The sequence below is a fragment of the Panthera leo genome, chromosome B1 (genome assembly GCF_018350215.1).
Source record: "Panthera leo isolate Ple1 chromosome B1, P.leo_Ple1_pat1.1, whole genome shotgun sequence".
NCBI lineage: Eukaryota > Metazoa > Chordata > Mammalia > Carnivora > Felidae > Panthera > Panthera leo.
This window is the reverse complement of record NC_056682.1, coordinates 31,641,452-31,663,336: the sequence shown is the minus strand read 5'-3', so window position 1 is coordinate 31,663,336 and position 21,885 is coordinate 31,641,452. Positions and strand designations below refer to the sequence as shown.

The window sequence follows — 21,885 nt, the reverse complement described above, 5'->3', positions numbered from 1 at the left end:
CTCTCTCTCTGTCTCAAAATAAAAATAAAACATTTAAAAAAAAATTGAATTGCTAAGATAATTTTTTTGGAGAGTAACGTGACAAACCTTTTGAAACAGTAATTTTAGATAGAAGATGTTTTTTTCTGAAGTGATATTAGCATATATTTATTTAATGGATTGGGTTATCTGATTTGGTGTAAGGTTATGGTAATGAGATCAAGGTTCTAATCCCCATGTGGATTATATTTTGTCATATGCCCTGCATTCTTAATATTGGCAAACTCAGTAATAATTAATACTGCTACTGGAGGGCACAAAGACAACTGTAACCATGAATGATCGATCCAGGTAATCAAGCTACCAGAAAAAAACAACCCAAAACAGGCTTTTAAGATGTTGATTCAAGGGGTGCCTGGGTGGCTCAGTCACTTAAACCTCCGACTTCAGCTCAGGTCATGATCCTTGTGGTTTGTGAGTTTGAGCCCTGCGTTGCTGTGCTGACAGCTCAGAGCCTGGAGGCTGCTTAAGGTTCTGTGTCTCCCTCTCTCTCTGCCTCTCTCTCTGCCTCTCTCTCTCTCTCTCTCTCTTTCCCTCTCTCTCTCAAAAATAAACATTAAAAAAAATTTTTTTTTTAAAGAAGACCTATGTCCTAATTTTAAAAAAAAGATTCAATAAGGTTTTCTTTCTGTATGGAGAATAATAACCAATGAGCCATTCTTAGATAATCTTAAACATTTCACTTGATAATTCAGTTTTACCTTAAAATAGTTGACTATCAGTAATATCGTTCCTGTAAACTATTTTCCTATAGGTTCTTCTTTGAACTAAACTTTCAGTGTTTTTGATGGAAAGATTTTTAATCATGTGATAATAGGTTAAAAGATAAAATTCTGAACATGGTTATAACTCTGACTTTTTCTAAGGTGTTAGTGTTAACTAAAGAAGTTCACCAGCAGTCTCTTTATCCAGTAGCTTAAACCATATTCACTCACTGATACTAAATGAAATAAATCATCGGTGTGTGCTAGGCTTATAATATAAGAAGGCTAATTTAAGGAGCGTAAACAATTGTTGATGGGTTTGTGGGGAGTGGTTTGCTGGTTAATGCTGAATGCGGACTTAGTGAGTAACAGAGCTATGTGACAGTGGTCTTGGGGTGGGTGTTGTGGTGGCCATGACATTGATGAGAGCTCTTAATGAGTTTTTTAGTGGTGAAATGACCTAAAGGCAGGCATGAGAAAGGAAGAGGAGGAGGAAAATAATGCATCATATTAAATAACTGAGGATTGACCCTAAAGTGGGCAGTGAAAGAAAGTGTGCCTCAGCCAGCTGATTCTGATAAGCTTTTACTTACTTTTCCCATTTTGGATGAGCTCCCTCATTAAGGATACTTAGATTTTTTTTTCTTTTTTTTTTTTTTTAACCAGTAGTCCTTTATTATTTACTAAATAACGGTAAATTAGTAATCAGATTGATCCGTACCCTTTTCCAATTATATTGGGCTTAATTATTAGTCTTTAGCTTTTCCTTTTTGGTGAATCTGTTTTATTTATTCCTTGAAGACCTTAAACATAAAAAGCAATTGTATTTAAGATGCAGATAATTAACCAGAATTTTGCAAGGTCTGTTGGAATTGATTACATGTTTGATTATTTTTTGAAATATTTCTCAACAATCGTCCAAATATTTTTGTTTCCATTTTAGAACAAAATCCAGTCTCATAGCAGAGGAGAATATAATGTTTACAGCACCTTTCAGAGCCATGAACCAGAGTTTGACTACTTGAAAAGTTTAGAAATAGAAGAAAAGATCAACAAAATTAGGTGGTTACCCCAGAAAAATGCTGCTCAGTTTTTATTGTCTACCAATGGTAAGTGTTAAAATTTTCTCCTTTTATATGCCCACTGTGTACACCTATTCTGTAGGCTACTTTGACCTTTACAAAGTAGAATAATTCAGAGATTTCTGCAAATAGACACTTGGAAATATGTCTTTCCCACATGGAATGTGTAAATTCTTTTTTGTCTTCCCTTTTGTATTCTCTTTTAGTTTCTCTAAATTCCGTGAAAGAGATCCTTTAGGTGTCAGTTTTCTTTTAGTACCCACACAGTCTGTAGGGAAGAAAAAAAAAGACTTTACTATTAGATTTAGAGCAGGTACCGTTTGTGCCACTTCTTGGCTTAGTAGCCTTGAGCAGATCATAATAGTTGAGTCAGATTTTCCTCATGGCCAAACTGGAGATAGGAGTATCTATGTTACAGTATCATTATGAGTAGTAAATGTGATAACTCTTAGTGTGCATAGTGAGTGCTCGTTAAAGTGTGCCTAAGCTCTCCAAAGAGTATTTCAGTGTAAATACACACTATCTGTCAAAGGATGGTCTCCATTCCAGGATACTTTTTGGGAGAGCACTCTTTCTACTTGATACTTGTTCTTTAAGGACACAAACTGGAATCGACATACTGCCTTCTTCCCAGCAAGCCTCATGGATGGAAGAAGATTCTTCTTACACCATTTTGTTTGCTCGAGAAAAGTTATTAACTAAGAATTAGAATCATGTAATGACTACCAGAATTTAAGAATATCTCTTTTTGTTCTTCTAAATTTTTTTTATATAAGTTGTTGTGACTTGGTTTATCCATGGGGGTTTGGGTCTGAAGAGAATCGTTAAGAGTGATTGAGGGGGGTACATCCAGGTTCTAGTTAGCCATTGTCTGTAAAAATTTAAATTAAAACTTTCTTGAGGCTGTATAAGGCACTATTAATGAAATTAGATTTTAGTACCTAGACCTTACTGTCCTTTCCCATTTGCAGATGATAAAGTCAAGAGACTTCTGGGGTGACGTGGTGGAGATTACTGAGTGACCCTTTCATCCAATTTAGGCTTTATCACCCACTGTATCAAGTTCTTAGAAATACATTCCATAAAATGATGCCATTAGCTGACACCATTGCTGCTTCTTAGGTGACCACTTTTCGGATCATCAAAGCTCTCCCCAACCAGCACGTTGAAACCCTCTACCCCATCTCTTCTCACATAAACTGCATTTGCCTCTCTTCTCCTTATTAAAGGAAAAATAAATAGAAATAAAAATGATTTAAAGCTTATAACTTAGGGCACTATAGATGAAGGAAATGTGTTTATTCATGTTGTATGTTGGCTTCTAATCTTGGTTCACTTTAAATTTAGATGTAAACTAAGTTATTTCAACAGCACTTCAGATACTGCTGTTTCACATCAAAATAATACTTGATCATATCATTTATATGGTTTCTACTTTTGGAAGTAAATGCCCCAAGTAAGTGTGCTGGGGCATACATACCTCATATATTGGGATATTTGTTCTTAATAATTTTGGCAGTTCACTTCTTGCGGGATAAATTACTATTCTTTTATAAAGGGAGATTTTTAAAGTAAAAGTTGAAATAGAATAATGGAGCCTGCATACCCATCACCCAGCTTCAGCAGTTCTCAGTTCATAGCCAGTTGTTTTTTCAGGTGCTTCTGCTTCTCCTCCTCCTCAGTATTGTTCAGAAGCAAATCCCATTTCAGTTCATTTATGGAATAAATCTCAAATATCTTTCAGTTCTCACTTGATATCCACATGTGTCTTCCATGCGCTCTCTGTGATTTGAAATAAGCAAAGCAGTGTATAATCAGATGAGCCTTCCTAGACAGAAAACTTCACAGAGGCTCAGTGGAGGGGGAGACCACTGGGGATTCCAGTGTTTGGGTCTTAGGTATATGACTCTATGTAGTATTTTTCTGTAGAATCAAGTGTCTCCCAAATAGGTTTACTGCATAAATTTTAAAGTCATTATTTTCAAGGGCACTGCACAGTGCATTGTAGGTATCTTTTGTCGTTATTATTAAAGAGTACTAATAGTTATTTGGGGATGCATTATTTTTTTGTACTAAAAAGTAGAGCTCACTGTGGAAGGATAAAACAGGTATGGGAATTTTATGCACTGCTCTGTCTGGGTGTGGTGGGATGGGAAAAGGATGGAAGGAGCAGAATTTAAACTATATCTGAAAAGCTTTATTCTTTTTAAAAGAAAGTACTCATGGGAGAACATCAACATCTCAACTCTGAGTAATAACTTTATATAATTTGGTATTGTTGTCTGTGTGAGATTAAGCATAATGATACCTCCTCCTCCTCCACTTGTAATGGGCCTTTACTCTCCTAAAAGATGAGAAACTACTGTGGGAGAATGGTAGGGAATAGAACTAAATATCGCAGCTTTGATTGACCCAAAGTAATCTTATTTTCATCTTTGCATTGCTTTGCCATGGTCCCATCATACACTGTCCAGTGTTCCCCAGATTGTTCTTTCTTAAGTCACTTCGTAATGCCCTCCTTATAACTTGAGTTCATTTTAATGTTTCTTTAAGTGACTTTATTCTTTTTCTCTTTCATCTCCTTTCGCTTTCTCTGAATGCTCCTCGATTCTTCCATGTTGCAGAAATGTCCATCTCTAACCTGTTGGTCATGAGTCTTGAGTATATGAGTAGTACAGAGTTCACTAGTAAATAACAGTGTTTTAACAGCTTGTTAATAAGAAGCTTTTGAATAATAAAGCTGCATTCCCACAAAGGAAACTTGGTAGCATGGTCTTCCCTCTCCCAACCCTCTTTTTATGGTGAGAGGGGCACTGGGACTTGGGGATTTCTGGAACACCCTTTACTAATTAGTATTGACAATGTAGGGAACCACCAAAGAGCAGTGGTTCTTAACCTTTTAGAAAAGACAGATTTCTTTGAGGAATAATTTTGCATGCAGCTCTATGGAGTTTGATTATTGTTTCATACCTCCAGTAGGCCAAAAACTGCAGCTAAAAAAGTCACTACTGTAGAGCTTAGGAATTTCGTTTTTGTTTTTTTTTTTTTAATTGTTACACTTATTAAAGTATTTCATTTCTTGGGGCTTCTGGGTGGTTTAGTCAGTTAAGCGTATGACTCGTGATTTCTGCTCAGGTGCGTGTATACTTTCTCAAAAATGAACAAGCTTTTAAAAATATTTAAAATATTTATTTCTTGGGGCGCCTGGGTGGCTCAGTCGGTTAAACGTCCAACTTTGGCTCAGGTCATGATCTCACAGTTCGTGAGTTCGAGCCCTGCATTGGGCTCTGTGCTGACAGCTTAGAGCCTGGAGCCTGCTTCGAATTCTGTGTCTCCCTCTCTCTCTGTTCCTCCCCCACTCATGCTCTGTCTCTCTCCTTCAAAAATAAATAAAAACATTTAAAAAAATGTTTTTAGTATTTATTTTTCTTTTTTAAAAAAGGTTTATATTTTGAGAAAGAGAGAGTGAGCAGCAGAGGGGCAGAGAGTGGGAAAGAGAGAATCCCAAGCAGGCTCCCCGTTGTTAACACAGAGTCCAGTGCAGGGCTTAAACTCATGACCCACGAGATCATGACCTGAACCAAAATCAAGAGTTGGACATTTCAACCAACTGAGCCACCCAGGTGCTCCTAAAATACTTTATTTCTGACCTGCCTTGTTCCCATGAACTGCACTCAAATTGTACAGGGAGAGAAAGAACCTTAAGCAGGCTCCTGAGCGGAAATCGAGAGTTGCTTAACTGGCCGAGCCACCCTGGTACCCATGTGGAGTCTTTGATAAATCTCCTGGGAAGTATGGGAGGAAGGGAGATAGTCCTTTATCATTTTTATTCTAAATTAATTAAAAACTTTTTTAACCTCTTAAGTGACAAATTTATATCACTTAAAAAATGTTGAAATTTAATATGTTTTAAAAATCTGTTTACCCAGTTTTTCATGATTTTTTAAAATATAATTTTCTTCCTAAAACACTACTAGGAACCACAGACTAATTACATTTTATTTGAAAAATTTGATACATATATTGTGATTTCTTTATATCTTTAGTAAGGATGGTGAATTTGAACAGGCCGTACGATAGTTATGAATTGGTGAGGGGAAGCTTTTCATTCTTATAAAATGAAGAGTTTAGGGGCGCCTGGGTGGCTCAGTTGGTTGGGCGTCCGACTTCGGCTCAGGTCATGATCTCACAGTCCGTGAGTTCGAGCCCCGCATCGGGCTCCGTGCTGGCAGCTCAGAGCCTGGAGCCTGTTTCAGATTCTGTGTCTCCCTCTCTGTCTGACCCTTCCTTGTTCATGCTCTGTCTCTCTCTGTCTCAAAAATAAATAAACGTAAAAAAATAAATAAATAAAATTTAAAAAAATGAAGAGTTTAGGCTTGACTTATTTATATCATGCATTTGGGGACAAGTAAAATATCCTAAAATATATACATCTTTACATAAGATTTATATACAGTATATATTACATGTTATATACAGTATATATATATTTTACACATAACACATAGAGAACTTTTAACTGCAAGATAACTCTAAACATTACTAGGGTTTAGATGAAATATTAGATTACAAGTTAGCAAAATTAGCAATTTTTTTCTGTTTACACTTCATCTTCGCAAAGGGCATCCACAGGGGTAACTGACACACTCTTCCCTACCAGGCAGAGAGAGGTGGTAAGGCTAGAAGAGTCCCTGCTATGCCTGTATGTGACAGAATTTTATAAAGTGCCCCATACACTATTTTTTTTTAAGTTGTTTTACCCATTTGTTTATGAAAGGACCATTAAGAATGTGACACATTTATATGAATGCAGTTTTAGGATTATAACATGAAGTATTAAATAAACCTGCTTGAGTCCATAATGATTTAAATAAATGATTGGTCAAATAAATAAGCAGGGAGAGGGGATACTTCTTACAGGAGAATTTCAAATATATGGATGGATGCTCCTCCCTACAGGAACTGTAACTTGATTCTCTAAGTGTGGACCAGACTTAGAGACTCATTGCCAAAGAATAGAGTATGACAAGGGGGCAAAGAGTAACTGCAGTGGAGAAACCTGGCAGATCCTGCCTTAGCCAAGTGAGTGAAGCTAACATCACCAGTGGAAAAGTCATGTTGATATCATGTATACATGTGTATCTTACTTCATCTCTGGTACCTGCCTAAAAACCAGTGATCCCAGTCTGATGAGAAAAGAAAACAGACGTACCCAGCTGAGGGACATTCTACAGTACCTCACTACTACTTCTCAGAATGGTCGGGAAGATGAAAAATCAGGAAAGTCTGAGAAACTGTTAAAGTCAGAGAGACCAAGGAAAGTTGACAACTAAATACAGTGTTGTTTGGATCCTGGAGTAGAAAGGGCTGTTAGTAGAAAACCTGGTGAAATCTGAGTAAAGTCTGGAGTTTAAGCTAATAGTAATGTACAATGTTAATTTCTTAATTGTAACAAATGGTTAAATAGGATGTTGCATAAATACCATGGTTGCATAAGTTGTTGACATTAGAAGAAACTGGGTGAAGGGTATAATGGAAACACTCTGTGCTACCTTTGCAACTTTACTGTAACTCTGAACTTAAAATAAGCATTTATTTAAAAAATACTATTTCCTATATTCTTGATAACCTAGGAATTTTGTCTTGAAGAACTTGGGGACATAGTTTTAATTGGTCGTGTGTTTTTTTTTTTTTTTTTTTTTCCAGTCCTGTTAACAACTTGACTTAAATCCCTAGTACAGCAGGGAGAAGATAGATTTAAACAAAGGCATCCGGGGCGCCTGGGTGGCTCAGTCAGTTAAGCATCCGACTTCGGCTCAGGTCATGATCTCGCGGTCTGTGAGTTCGAGCCCCGCGTCGGGCTCTGTGCTGAATGCTCAGAACCTGGAGCCTGTTTCAGATTCTGTGTCTCCCTCTCTCTCTGACCCTCCCCCATTCATGCTCTGTCTCTCTGTCTCAAAAATAAGTAAACGTTAAAAAAAATAAATAAACAAAGGCATCCAGTCTGTGAAGGAATTTGTGGAGTCTTTTTCTCTCTCTCTCTTTTTTTTTTTTTTTTTTTTTTTTTTTTTTTTTTTTTTTTTTTTTTTTTTTGAGAGAGAGAGTGCACGCACACACACGTGAACAGGAGAGAGGCACAGGGAGAGAGAGAATCCTAAGCAGGCTCCTGAGCGGAAATCAAGAGTCAGGGGCTTAACTGGCTGAGCCACCCTGGCACCCATGGGAAGTCTTTGATAGATCTGCTAGGAAGTATGGGACAAAGGAAGATAGATATTCCTTTATCATTTTTATTCTAAATAATCTTTCTTAACTCTGTTCTCTATTAAAAATTAAATATTAAGTAAATATATATGTATGTGTTTGTATATATATGTACAGACATATATGTGTTTACATGCACAGATACATATATGTATAATTTTTCCCCTCTAGCTTTAATTACTTTTTTAAGTATTTTTTTAATGTTTATTTATTTTGAGAGAGAGAGAGAGTGTGTGTGTGTGGATAGGGGAGGGGCAGAGAGAGGGAGACACAGAATCCAAAGCAGGCTCCAGGCTCTGAGCTGTGAGCACAGAGCCCGATGCCGGGCTTGAACCCATGAACTGTGAGATCATGACCTGAGCTGAAGTTGGGTGCTTAACTGACTGAGCCACCCGGGCGCCCCATAGCTTTAATAATTTTTAAAAGATAAAGGACCTGGCTGTGACTTGATTTTAATATCAAATGGTACTTTATGAGTACCATTAACATAAATTTGTGATTTCTGTATTGTATTTCTATGAATATGTGTTTTTATTCATCAGGTAATAGGAAATTTGTTTTTAATGTTTATTTATTTATTTTGAGAGAGAGAAAGGGCCTGAGTGGGCGGAGGGGCAGAGAAAGAGGAATAGAGAATCCCACGCAGGCTCCACGCTGTCAGTGCAGAGCCCGACCTGAGCCGAAACCAAGATTCAGACACTCAACCACCTGAGCCACTCAGGTGCCCCGAAATAGCATGTTTTAATGTACCTATATATATTTCTTCCATTAGTATTACTCTTTTTTTGAGGACTTTTTCATTTTTCTCTCCAGATAAAACAATAAAATTATGGAAAATCAGTGAAAGGGACAAAAGACCAGAAGGGTATAACTTGAAAGAGGAGGATGGAAGGTATAGAGATCCTACTACAGTCACTACACTACGAGTAAGTACTACTTACAAAAAAATGATGGTATGACAAATAGTGTTCTGTATTCATATTATATATGCTAGATCCTGAGCAGAACTTGAATAGGATTAACTGTAATCTGCCCCCTCCCAATAATTCTGTAACCAGGTAGGACATTAAAAACTCCCATTTTGAACAACCATGTCCCACATAGAGGTCTCTCTGTGTCAGGGGCTGACCCAAGACCTAACGCAAGACTGTTTTATAGTCTCTGTTAGCTAACACAACCTTAAGTTTCAAGATTAATTTTCTTTGGAGGTCAAAAAAGCAGAAATGGACCAGATATTCTGGTTTCTGCTGAAAAATACCAAGAATTAGGTGCTCTGGGCCAATTTCCTTTTTAGCCATTTCAAACTGGGAAAATGTTTAGCTTTGTAAATCTCAAGCAAAAGATTGGAACTAGAACGCACATCAAATTCTAATAGTGTAAAAGAAGATAAATTGACCAAATTATTTTTCTTCTCATTTCAACACTTTAAGGATCAATATCAGTTGCTGTATAAAACTAAATCTGTGTGCTATTTGTAGTGTTCCCTCAAAAACTGGAGTAAAGAACTGAACCTTAAGTGCCATTGTAAATAAATGAGCATTTTGTAATGACTGTTTTTCATGTATTGACAGGTGCCAGTCTTTAGGCCCATGGATCTAATGGTTGAGGCCAGCCCACGAAGAATATTTGCCAATGCTCATACATATCACATCAACTCAATTTCTATTAATAGTGATTATGAAACCTATTTATCTGCAGATGATTTACGGATTAATCTTTGGCATCTGGAGATTACAGACAGGAGTTTTAGTATCCATTTGGTTTCTTTTTTTGGTGTTCGGTAAAGAAGGCATGTTGTGCCCACTAGTTATTTATTCATCTCTCCTCTATGTATTTTTATTTTTTCTGCTTATAGGAGCTTCTTACTATACCACTTTTTTTTTTTTTAAGTTTATTTAGTTATTTTGAGAGAGATACAGGAGGAGAGAATCCTAAGCAGGCTCTGCACTGTCAGCACAGAGCCTGACATGGGGCTTAAACTCATGAACTGTGAAATCATGACCTGAGCCGAAGTCAAGAGTTGGTCACTCAACCAACTGAGCCACCCAGGCGTCCCTATAGCATTTCTTCTTTGTGCTTAAGTGATTAAACACTGGGGGAAGTTCTTTGATAAAGGGCATAATGTATTGATATAAAAATAGCATTGTTGGGGGCGCCTGGGTGGCTCAGTCAGTTAACAGCTCCGGTCATGATCTCGCAGTTCGAGAGTTCAAGCCCCGCGTCGGACTCTGTGCTGACAGCTCAGAGCCTGGAGCCTGCTTCGGATTTTGTGTCTCCCTCTCTCTCTGCCCCTCCCCCACTCACACTCTGTCTCTCTCTTTCTCTCAAAAATAAATATTGAAAAAATTTTAAATAGGATTCTTAGAATTTTAAGTACTATTACGTATAGTAAGTTCAGTAATTAGTGCTAAGTGCTTTGCTATATAATACTGTGTATATTAAATACTGCTGCAGTCCCTGTGAAAATTAATGTTTTTAATAGTTGAGTTTTTTGTAAAAAACAAATTTGTGGAGTAATATTCTTTAAAAATGTAATTATAAAAATATGCTCACTAGAGTTGGAAAAAAATTCATACAAGTCATGATGCAATAGTGGTATAAAGTCAATAGAAATACCTTTCCCAACGCCATTCTCATTGTTCATATTATCCTTCTGAGATTTTTCTGTACAAGTGTATGATACTATACATACCTGGCATACACCACATACTATGTGCATACAAATCTAGGGTTGTATATAAATATATTTAAGTTTGTCTTCCTTTTATTTTTTAAGGTTTTGTAAATGTTAGCAGTTATTACCGCGAGTGTCATTGTATGTATTTTTAAATAGACCTCATTTGAAAAATTAACACCTTATTGGAATTTATACTCTACCCATATTGTATAAAAGAGCCTTTTCCTCCAGTCTGGTCCCTTTAACAGTCTCGTTAGTGAAAAGTCCTGTTTATCAACCATTTATGTTTCTTTTTGTTCTTTTCTAGTTTTTACGTTAGGTACATCAGCTCCATTTTTGTGGTGCAGTAGGTTCCCCTTGAAGTTTTTTACTTTTGTTTGGAATGTACACTAACTCCTGTCAATATTTAGGAAGATAACTTATCAATCGGTTCCTTGTGGCTTCTGGGATTTGTGTCACACTCAGGAAAAAAAGGCCCTGCTACATTCTAACAGGATATAGAATTCACCCATGGTTTCTTCGAAGATTTTTCCCCAAGCGTTAGAATCCCTCTGGGATTTATACTCCTTTAAGGAGTAGAATGCAATTCAGGATTAATACTTGTGCTTAATTAAGTTTATGAATGAATTTTAGATTTGAGAACTGCAAGATTATATTTGCTCTTTTTTCTAAGTGGAAATTCCTTAATAAAATGCTATTCAGATATTGTGGATATCAAGCCTGCCAATATGGAAGAGCTAACAGAGGTGATCACAGCAGCAGAATTCCATCCAAACAGCTGCAACACGTTTGTATACAGCAGCAGTAAAGGAACTATTCGGTTATGTGACATGAGGGCCTCTGCCCTCTGTGATAGGCATTCTAAACGTAAGTTTACTGTGTCTTTTTTTCAAATGATAACATTTTCTGGTTTTTTGAAACTAGTGTCAGATGTGGTGACTGCATTTACGTAGGTTTATAAGTCTGGGAATCTGTGTGCCCAGGGTCTCCCGTGCCCTTTGCCAAGCTGCCTGACTCTACACGAGGCTCTGGAGCTTACTCCATTGGAACAACATGAAGGCCCTCCTGGGAGCATGTCTGTCGATGTCCCAGTGGATATATTTTTAAATGGAATATGATTTTTTGGGAACCTGGGGTTAGGCTCTCCAACTCTGTATTCAAGTGTAATCGGGTTTTTTTTCTCCTTCCCTTCCCCCCCTCCCTTCTCTCTTTTCCCCCTGCCCTCCCTTTGTCACTTTCTATTTTGAGTTTTCTCGGAAGACCTTTCTGAGAAGAGCTTTCCTTGGTTTCAAAAAAAATGAAAAAGCGCCAGGTCAAAAAATTAAGGGTTTACATTATTATTGTCTTCATGTTACTGTAGACGTGAAATTCATTTGGTACGTGCCTGTTATCAAAACGGTTTCACCTGGCCACTAAAACAGTAGACTCTGGAATGAATTTGGACGGTGTGTTTCCTTGCGGTGGCAGTACAGGCAGTCGTGGAGGATGCGGAACCCGCAGACCTGGTGCACTCTGAAGCCCGAAGCCCTGGGGGGAGCTTAGCTCCCTTAAACCAGCCGTAGGGCTCTGGGTGTGCGCTATGTACTTGGGCGTCTTCGACGTCGGCACTAAATCACTCCTAAGAAACCTCCAGGGAGGTTATGTTCGTGTAGCCAGAGAGGTTTTTCAGTTCTATATACTAGCCTGTCATCTCTGACTCACTTGTAGGAAGTTTGTGAATGGTTGTCTCAGCAAGTGCTTTGTCCGAGCCAGAATATTATACAATTTGCCCTTTTTTGCTTGTTTTTAGTGTTTGAAGAACCTGAAGATCCCAGTAACAGGTCTTTTTTTTCTGAAATCATCTCCTCTATTTCTGATGTAAAATTCAGCCATAGTGGTCGATATATGATGACTAGAGACTATTTGTCAGTCAAAATTTGGGACTTAAATATGGAAAACAGGCCTGTGGAAACATACCAGGTATTTGCAGTTTTTTCTTTCAATGAGCATATACCTTGTTTACTTCTAAGTCTTTATAGTGGATTTTGTACTACATGTTAATCCCAGTACCGCATGGTCAGCCCATAGGCTTTTTCCTTCAGACATCCATTGAGTATGTTGCTTCGCCTAATGTTAATTTTATGTATACTTTTGTAGGTTGTGTTGTCTATTCAGTTAAAGTGTGATTTTGCTACCAGTTTGGTTCAGTAGTAACAACTCTTCTTCCCCACCCCTGTCTACATTTACAGTGAGGAGGGGAGAGCAAGCTCTCTATTAATGTCTAGGTGGGGAAGAGGATTGGGGAGAATGGCCAGTCCTACTGGAGATGTCCTGGTTGGAGTGTGCACAGTAGTAGTTTAAAACTGAAGCTGAACTCGGGCGTGCCCAGTCAGGTGGATCGGCGCTCTGCCTTTTGGCTGATAACTGTTGTCTTAAGCTAAAGGAGAAGGGCTTGAAAGCCCAGCAGACGGCTCTAGGTGTTGCCTATCTGTTGTAGGATGTTAGGTCTGGATTCTCTTCTCGTCAGCCAGCCACTACCATTGATCCCCTATCTCTTCTAGAGAAGAGAATGAAGGTGTGCACAGCTGGGAACAGGGTGGAGGGCAAGCAGAAACCTGGGGTGAAGCCCTAGGCTACAGTGTAGAAAACACTTAACGCTGTCGTATGAGTAGAGAACTTATAAACGGTACCTTCTTTATGTTATATGTCTTCCATAAAATTAGAACAACATTTCTCTAACTTTTTAATCCTCTTTGACAAACGTAAACTACTTAAGACTCTTCTTAATGGTATTTGAAATTTTAAAATAAATGCTGTGTTGAAACAAAAGCAAATATATACTGCTTTGTTTTCACGTTACATTTGTGTGACCTGCAAGATTGTAATCTATTTCCTGGGGTTCCTCGCCACCACCACCCCATTGCCATTGAGAGTAATTGATTTGAACCTTACCTTCATACACTTAAAATTGTTTGGTGAGAAACCCTTATATGTGCATTCTAAAACTTTGTTGGATTGTTAGGATTTACCTCTTTTTACCAGATTTGCAGGTTTTCTGCTTATGCTGAATTAGTGATTCAGAGTAGAGTCACATTATACTCAAATGTAATGTATGCAGATTCAACTCTTAACTGAATTTATGTAATCCTCTTTCTGAGCTGTGTGACTAAAGGGTATTTTGAGCTGATTAATTTTTTGCCTTCTAACTCTACATGAGTTACAGTTCTTCTGTGTTAACAAATTTGTGCTTAATGTCACATAGACATGGCTGAATCATTCCACTATACTTAATTGAAATGGACACTTAAAATGACTTAAGGTTGTTTCGTAAAGAATAGAGAATTCTGAGCATTTAGAAGGTACCTGCTCTTTTCTGTCATTATTTATTTTATAAGGCTCTCTAAGTAGTCAGTAAGATAGAGACCCCTTTTTCCCTCCCTCTGGTCACAACAAAAGCTTTGGAATGTCCTTTGTAATTTAACAGTGTTGATATTGAGAAAAATGCATCATTTCTCAGAATACTTTTTAAATACCAGATTTAATGATTTTTCTGGCTTATCCCCTTGTGAGATACTAGTGAGTAAAATACAGAATTATACTTCAGAAAACCAGTACCTCTTCATTAGTTTTTGATACTCCATAAGGAATATCAAGTAATAACCAATTTTTTTAGTGATGCATACCTCGAGTAACTATATGAAGTTGATCCTCGAACAACATGGTTTGAACTCCGTGGGTCCGCTTACACGTGGACTGTTTTTCTATAAAAACAGTATAGTGCCATAAATGTATTTTCTCTTCCTTATGATTTTCTTAATAACATTTTCTTTTCTCTAGCCTACTTTATTATAAGAATACACTGTATAATACATATTACATATAACATTAAAAAAAATACATGTTAACTTTATATTATCAGTAAGGCTTCCCCAGCCAAGAGTAGGCTATTAGTAGTTAAATTTGGGGGAGTCAAAAGTTCTATATGGATTTTGACTGCAGTGGGTTTAGCACCCCTAATCCTCATGGTGTTCAAGGGTCAGTTGTAATTTATCACCAAACCAGGGGCGCATGGTCATGCTGCGCATAGTATGGGTATGTAATGATAATATAGGGCTTCAGTTATTTATGCCCAGGAAGTAGTTATTTAAAAAGGAAGTAAAACATAATAATTATGTAATTTATGGATTGAAAACCAAGTGTTAACATATTCAACTACAGATATAATAATAATAGTCTTTAATTATCATTCTCTTATCTGTACCATTTTCAAATGTTCTCTAGCCTGAATAATTAGTCAGGCCTATAAAGTGTTCATTTGCCATGCCCCAAAGGGTATTTTTCTCTGTCCTACAATGGGAAAATGTGTGTTCTTGGAAAGGGGCTCATTTGTTTGTAAAAGAATAAAATTATTGCCTTTATTGTTACCAAGAGAATTGAATTTTAATAAGATTAAATAAAGTGTGTATGTATCTCTGTATATTTCTTTTTTAAAAAAACAAGTAAGGATTTAGTTAAATTGTTTTCCTAATATCAATCAGCAGATATTAAGATGTAAATAAATATATCTGTAATAATGCATTTGTACTTAAAACTCAGGTTCATGAATACCTCAGAAGTAAACTTTGTTCACTGTATGAAAATGACTGCATATTTGACAAATTTGAATGTTGTTGGAACGGATCTGACAGGTAATTTATTTTAATTTGAACTTCTCATTCAATTGTGCATTTCATTAGAGGAAAGAAATTTGCTATTTCGCTTCTATGGTTGCCACGTTCACTAAAAATACAACTTCTTTTAGATTGACACAAATTATAAATCCTGACTTCATTTTCTTTCAGTTTCCTTGAAATAAATTCAGTAACCTTATAGCAGTAACAGCAGAAAAAAATTAAACCTGTTTCACTAATAAATATGAAAATGCACAAAGAAGTCTCAGGATCTTAAATTATGACTTAAATGTCTTTAAATATTTCCCTTTGTGAACCAGATCAATGACATTTTTGACATGCCAGTAGTTAAAATGGTGAAATTTCAGTTTGTTTGTTCATCAGTTATGAAACTGTTTTTAGAAATATTTAGTCAGTGAATATTTCGTTTGGAATGCTACACACCAGTTTTTCCAGACACTACATTAATATCTCATGGAAGTGGTAATTATCATCTGTAATTTTAACCATATTACCATGAGTAATTAGGATTTTTATAATCCACAACTTTGCCATGGTATGCTTCATTTTTACCATGTCATGAACATGTGTACCATTATTTCCAAGGATAAATAAGTCTTAATCTTTCAGGTTTTAGTTTCAGTAGAACAGAACATGGTACAACAAAACATAATTTGGGGATTACCTTAACTTGCCTTCAAGGTAATTAGAGGTACTTTTAGTTTAATCGGTGATGAGTCTCGTGGTATTATGTGTTAAAGAGGATGATAGAACTTAGATCATTTATCTTTGGCATGACTTTTAAAAGTACTTTTATCTGATTCTAACATGACACCCAGTAATAGGCTGACCAGAGTGCACCTAGACTAGGAACAAGCAAGCTTTGCCTTTGAATGCACTAACCCCGAGGCATCGAGAAGTTTTGAAAAAAGAAAAGAGGAAAGGAGAAATTAGCAAGTAGGAAGAGAAAGAAGACACTGATAGAATAGAATACGGCACACTGCTGCAACTAGTTAGTTCTTCCTCACACGGTTGAAACTGTTGATTTCCCTTAACCTTAAAATAATTTTTTGGAAATGATTTCAAACTCACGGAAAACTTGTAAGGGTGACACGTCTTATTTAGCCCTTACTCAGGTTCTCCTGGTACTGTTTGCTGGGTCATTCTCTTTTGCTGGGTCTTTTTCTCTCTCTCTATAAAGACGTGCAGGTAGGGGCTCCTGGGTTGCTCAGTTGGTTGAGCGTCTGACGCTGAATTTCGGCTCCGTTCACAATCCCCCGGTTTGTGAGTTCGATTGCCGCGTCGGGCTCTGTGCCGACAGTGCGGAGCCTGCTTGGGATCTCTCTCTCTCTCAAAAGAAATAAATAAACATAAACTAAAAAAAAAAAAAGACATTTAAACAGACGCACATACTTTATTTGTGAACCAATTGAGAGTAAATTCCAAACATGCCCCATTGCCCTTAAATTTAATTTAATGAGTATTTAAATTTAATAAGTATTTCCTAAAACATAATAGTTTCTCCCATATGATGGCAAGGCAGTCCTCTAAAGCAGAGAAACTCGCGTTGGTGCAGTCCTCCTGTCTGATCCACAGAGCCCATTAAAATTTCCCCAGCCTCGGGGCACCTGGGTGGCTCAGTCAGCTGAGCCTCTGACTGCAGCTCATGATCTCACAGTTTTTGGGTTCGAGCCCTGCGTCGGGCTCTGTGCTGACAGCTTAGAGCCTGGAGCCTGCTTTGAGTTTTGTGGCTCCCTCTCTCTCTGCCCCTCCCCTGCTCGCTCTTGCACTCTCTCTCTCAAAAATAAACTTCAAAAAAATTTAAAAAAAAAAAATCCCCCCCCCCTCCCCCAGCCTTCCTCAGTCACGTCCTTCCTAGCAGAGGGAAAAAATCTGATCAAATAGCCAATCCAAAGGTATATGTAACATTTAGTTGTCCTATCTCCTTAGTCTTCTTTAATTTGGAGCAGTAGTTCTTCGTGTTTTCCTTGTCTTCTGCAACTGTGGCATTTTTGAAAAACAGGCCAGTGATTTTATAGGATGTTTCTCAGTTGGAGTGTTGTCTAATGTTTCCTCGGGACTTGATTCAGGTGACACATTTTTGGCAGGTATACCACAGAAATGCTGGCCTAACGAAACCTTTTAAATAGACCTACGTGTCCTAATCCATTCAAACCTCACAGATTCAAATAATACAAGGATGCCGGTCTAAATTACATAAATCCTTTTAAAAGAAATACAGTTTTAGTACCTTCAGGTATATGCACCTATTTAAGTTTGATTAAAATGTTGTCAAGTGTCCTTTGGGGGAATTGACAGTACTGTGTAACGTACGATATGTGCAAATACTCAGAGTTGTTTTCAAGTGGTGAACAGTTCCTTGATAACCTGTGATCTTATTTACAATAATAATTTAAACCATGTGGGAAGAATGGGGGAAGTAATAATAGCACCAGACCCTTTCCAAATGAACGGTTTCAAACTTAGGTTTTTTTGCTTACCGGGATACTTAAAACTTAGTAAGTGTTGAGCGGTGATGGATGGAAAGTGAAACTGACAAAGAGCTACCCTGGGTAGGATTAAAATTTGGCAGTCCTTTAAACGGTTACTATTAAAAATATTTGTCAAAAAAAGTGCTTCAGATGTATTTAATGTTATAGGTAAAACGACTTTCTGTTCGTAAAAACTTCATATGCTACTCAGTATTCTCAGAAGCGGATTTCTTAAACCATTCATAAGCTAGGATGATCCCAGCCAGACAGCATCCTGGGAACAAGTTCTCTAGTTTATCATTTAAATCACAAAACAAAGCAAAGCGTTGGTTTCTTATGAGCAGTTTTATACCGTGCAATTTGGGGGTTTCAGAACCTGTGGTCCCACGGTTGGTACTTCAGAAAGCTACAGGTTTGGTCAGTCACGCAACAGCCTGTAGTGACAAAAATGTTTGACAAAGGTGACGTCACTACTAGTAATCAGAAGCTGCCCTTGAGAATGCTTCCCGCGTTGGTGATGGTTTGGGTAGTCATGAAAAGGAGTCGTTGACAGAAAACCAAGCTCCCTAGCCCTAGCCCCAGACTAGGACCAGTTTGTTTGGATGGTCTCGGGGCTGGTGTCAGCAGCCCTCTTCCTAAATCCAAATGTGCTCGAAGTCGCTATTTCCTGTGGAGCACACTGGACTGGGTTTCATCCCTGAACCGTTGTACTGAAAATGAACTCTTTTCACTTATTTGACTGCACACTTGTTTGCTTTTGCAGTGTTGTCATGACCGGATCTTACAATAACTTCTTCAGAATGTTTGACAGGAACACGAAGCGAGACATAACCCTAGAAGCGTCGCGGGAAAACAATAAACCTCGCACGGTTCTGAAGCCACGCAAAGTCTGTGCAAGTGGCAAGCGAAAGAAAGACGAAATAAGCGTTGACAGCCTAGACTTCAACAAGAAAATACTTCATACGGCCTGGCACCCCAAGGAAAATATCATTGCTGTAGCTACTACAAACAATCTGTATATATTTCAAGACAAAGTGAATTAGGGTTGGCATTCCCAGCCGAAGAGCCCACTTCCTGCTTAGTTGAGATAGTTGAATCTAGCATTCGTACCTAAAAACGAGAGAGGTCCATTGTGGCGCCCCTTTCCAGTGTTTGACAGTGTGCCATTCGACAACACATCTTTTATAGCTACATGGAGAAATCTCTGTGGATTCTCACCGCGGTGTTCTCCATGTCTGCTAGCCATGTAGGTAAGGGTAGGGCACTTTTAATTTAAATGACTTCTTGCACCATCTTGCCTAATGGACTAGATTGGACTGTGTCAACATTGATTTCCTCCACTTTTTATGCCTTCCATTGTGATGACGTCAAACACAGTGAAAGCCTTCAGTCATGCTTATGGGATTTAATTGTGTATCCTCATTACTGTATCATTTGTGGGGTACACCCCTCCCCCTTTTTTAAATTAAACACAGCTCATTCTTACTGTGGCTTGTAGCATTCCTCCTCTTCTGGCCTCCTGGACTCTTCCCCTCCGTCTCTCTCACCCCTGCCCCTCCACCCAGTCTTGGTGGTGGTATATTAAAAAAAGAAAGAACGAAAGCACACAAAATGAGTCAGTTTGGGGTCAGTGGTAAAGGGGGTATATGTTGCGAACAAATGTTTTAAATAACAGTTGGCTGTAATCACTCCTTGCCGTGTCTGGCACCGAAAATAAGGAAAAAAAAATACTACTACTGAATAAAAGTGACAAAGAATGGAGAATCTGGTTTTCTTTTTCTTTTTTAATCTACCTCTCTAAGCCAATATTTTGTGTCATACTTTTGGGCGCAGTGAAATGAAATGAGTTTCCATTGTTTAATCGGTATTTTTGTTAACTATTTTTAACAAGTGTTCTTTTACATGGAGAAGAAGGGGTCTTGGTTCTGTATGAACATGTTTTGAATATATATTGGTATTACTAAGGATTTCACAATCTATAAATTGCTATTAGAGATTTTTTTTTTACTGTGGTTATAAGTATTGGATACATTGTATCTACACTTAACTCATCTGTTAATGAAATTGTTGTAAATGGGAACCAAATTTGTAGAACTTCATTTTTAAAGACTTTTTACAGTGCTTAATTTCATTTTTGCCTTACTAAAGTTAAAGGTTTAAAAAACTTTCTTAACAAGTTAAAACTTTTTTTGTCATTCACTCATAAGACATGACATAAAACTATCCTCCAGTGATTTACATAGATAAAATTGACACTGCACTAAATATTTTTTTTGTATTTTACTGCTATCAGATCTGAATGAAATGTACTTTGCCATAGATATGTTTTCCTCTATTTTTGGTTTTCCAAAGTATTAATATTAAAGACAAACTTTAAAGGTTCAGTGTTCAGAAAGTGCTTGATGGACTCCCAACAGCTGCCTCAAATAAAAATTTAGTAATCTGTAAATGATTACATTTTCCTTAAGTGGTGATACCTTTTCCAAAGATGAAGAGTACTCCTATTTTTTAATGGGTAGAATGTACCTTTGTCAGTCTTGCAGAAGCTTTAATGGAGAAGAAAATGGACTTTATTTTTAAAACTATAAATTGAGTAGGCATGTATATTATTAGAGAATGGTTAGGATGTTTTGGATGAGCAGTAATAGACAACCTAGAATTTTAGAGGACTCTGAGTGCTTCATATATATATATATATATATATATATATATATGTCCACTACCTATGGTTCTATTCTCATCAATGAAAGATGATGAAGCAATTCGACCGTAATTCCCTCTATACTTATATGAATATTATGTCTTGTAAGTCAACATTTTTAGCACACAGGAGAAATTTTATGTAATAAAATTACTGTATCTTTTGGACTTAACAAATTGGAATTTGTATTTAAACACGTTCTATGTCTGGAAATTCTTCAAGTAATGGCACTTTTACTAACTTATTTGGGGATCTTGGGTGCATTCCTAATTTGTTATTTATTCTTCACACTTGACTCGGAGTGGGATGTTCTCCTGCCACAGTATCAAACACTGATGCTCGTCTCTGATCAGGCAGCTTTCCAGATCTACGTGGAAGATCGTTTCCCTAAAGTTTGGGTGTAGATCTTGAGATTAATACCACCAAACAGCTCTTGGAAATTCTCTTTGGATTCAGCAATAGCTATAATGATTCTCACTCATGACACTAAGGGTTAGTTTTTTATGTTTAAGAGAAACATGACTACAGTTAAAATGCCTCCATAAAGGAATGCTCTTACAAATTGTAATGATATTCTCAAGTATCCATTTCTACTTATTTGATGTAGCAAATTAGAAGCCCAGCCACTCATCTCATATGGTCATGGTTAATCTTTTTATTAATAAAAATTTTGCTTAGAATAAACTTAGTCTTGTCAAGTTGCTTGTATTCTATTGACACCTACAAACATTCATATTCTATCCCATCTGTCTTAACCTGTTTTTAAAATTACAGTAGGAAAAGGAACTTGCATTCTGTTAATCTCCTTTGATCTCTTTAGTGGCTGGGCAGTAGTCATCTTATAAATCTCTGTATTTAGGTGAACAGCTGTTCATGTAACAACTAACTACTGGACATTAAACTGTCTTCTGTGAAGCCCTTAGTCCTTTGGAATAAATGACTCCATGCCGGGCACCTGGGTGGCTCAGTCGATGAAGCATTCAACTCTTGATCTCGGCTCAAGTCTTGATCTCAGCGGGGTGCGTTCAAGCCCCGCGTTGGGTTCCACGCGGGGCATGGAGCCTATTTAAAAAACCAAAAAGACATCCATGCACTTTTTTCTCATTTCAAATTGAAGTTTTGTTTTTTTGTTTGTTCGGTTTTTTTTTTCTTTTTGTTTTTTTTGGGGGGGGGGGTTGGTTTTTTTTTTTTTTAGTGAGGATCTTTATAAACCTTAAATGTGAGGATTCTGGCTACAGATATTCCTAAAGAAAATGAGAAGTATGAGAACAGGTTCTTGC

General features: G+C 37.3%; 1 protein-coding gene and 1 long non-coding RNA gene across 4 annotated transcripts in view; one reads left to right on the top strand and one right to left on the bottom strand.

The window, feature by feature from the left end:
• PPP2R2A (protein phosphatase 2 regulatory subunit Balpha) overlaps window positions 1-20,210 on the top strand; it is an 85,391-nt gene extending 65,181 nt beyond the window's left edge. For all 3 annotated transcript variants that reach the window (XM_042934517.1, XM_042934516.1, XM_042934519.1), the window contains 7 exons: window positions 1,687-1,852; window positions 8,900-9,012; window positions 9,658-9,835; window positions 11,466-11,630; window positions 12,553-12,722; window positions 15,339-15,430; window positions 18,668-20,210. In XM_042934517.1, coding sequence (XP_042790451.1) covers window positions 1,687-1,852; window positions 8,900-9,012; window positions 9,658-9,835; window positions 11,466-11,630; window positions 12,553-12,722; window positions 15,339-15,430; window positions 18,668-18,947 — 1,164 coding nt within the window. In that variant the 3' untranslated portion in view covers window positions 18,948-20,210. The remainder of the gene's footprint in view (window positions 1-1,686; window positions 1,853-8,899; window positions 9,013-9,657; window positions 9,836-11,465; window positions 11,631-12,552; window positions 12,723-15,338; window positions 15,431-18,667) is intronic.
• Window positions 3,281-16,852, bottom strand: LOC122217501. Its single transcript, XR_006201557.1, has 3 exons — window positions 16,545-16,852; window positions 14,426-14,503; window positions 3,281-3,607 (listed from the first exon to the last, which is right to left on the bottom strand). It is a non-coding gene; the product is annotated as an uncharacterized LOC122217501 (long non-coding RNA).
• Window positions 20,211-21,885: the final 1,675 nt, after the last annotated feature.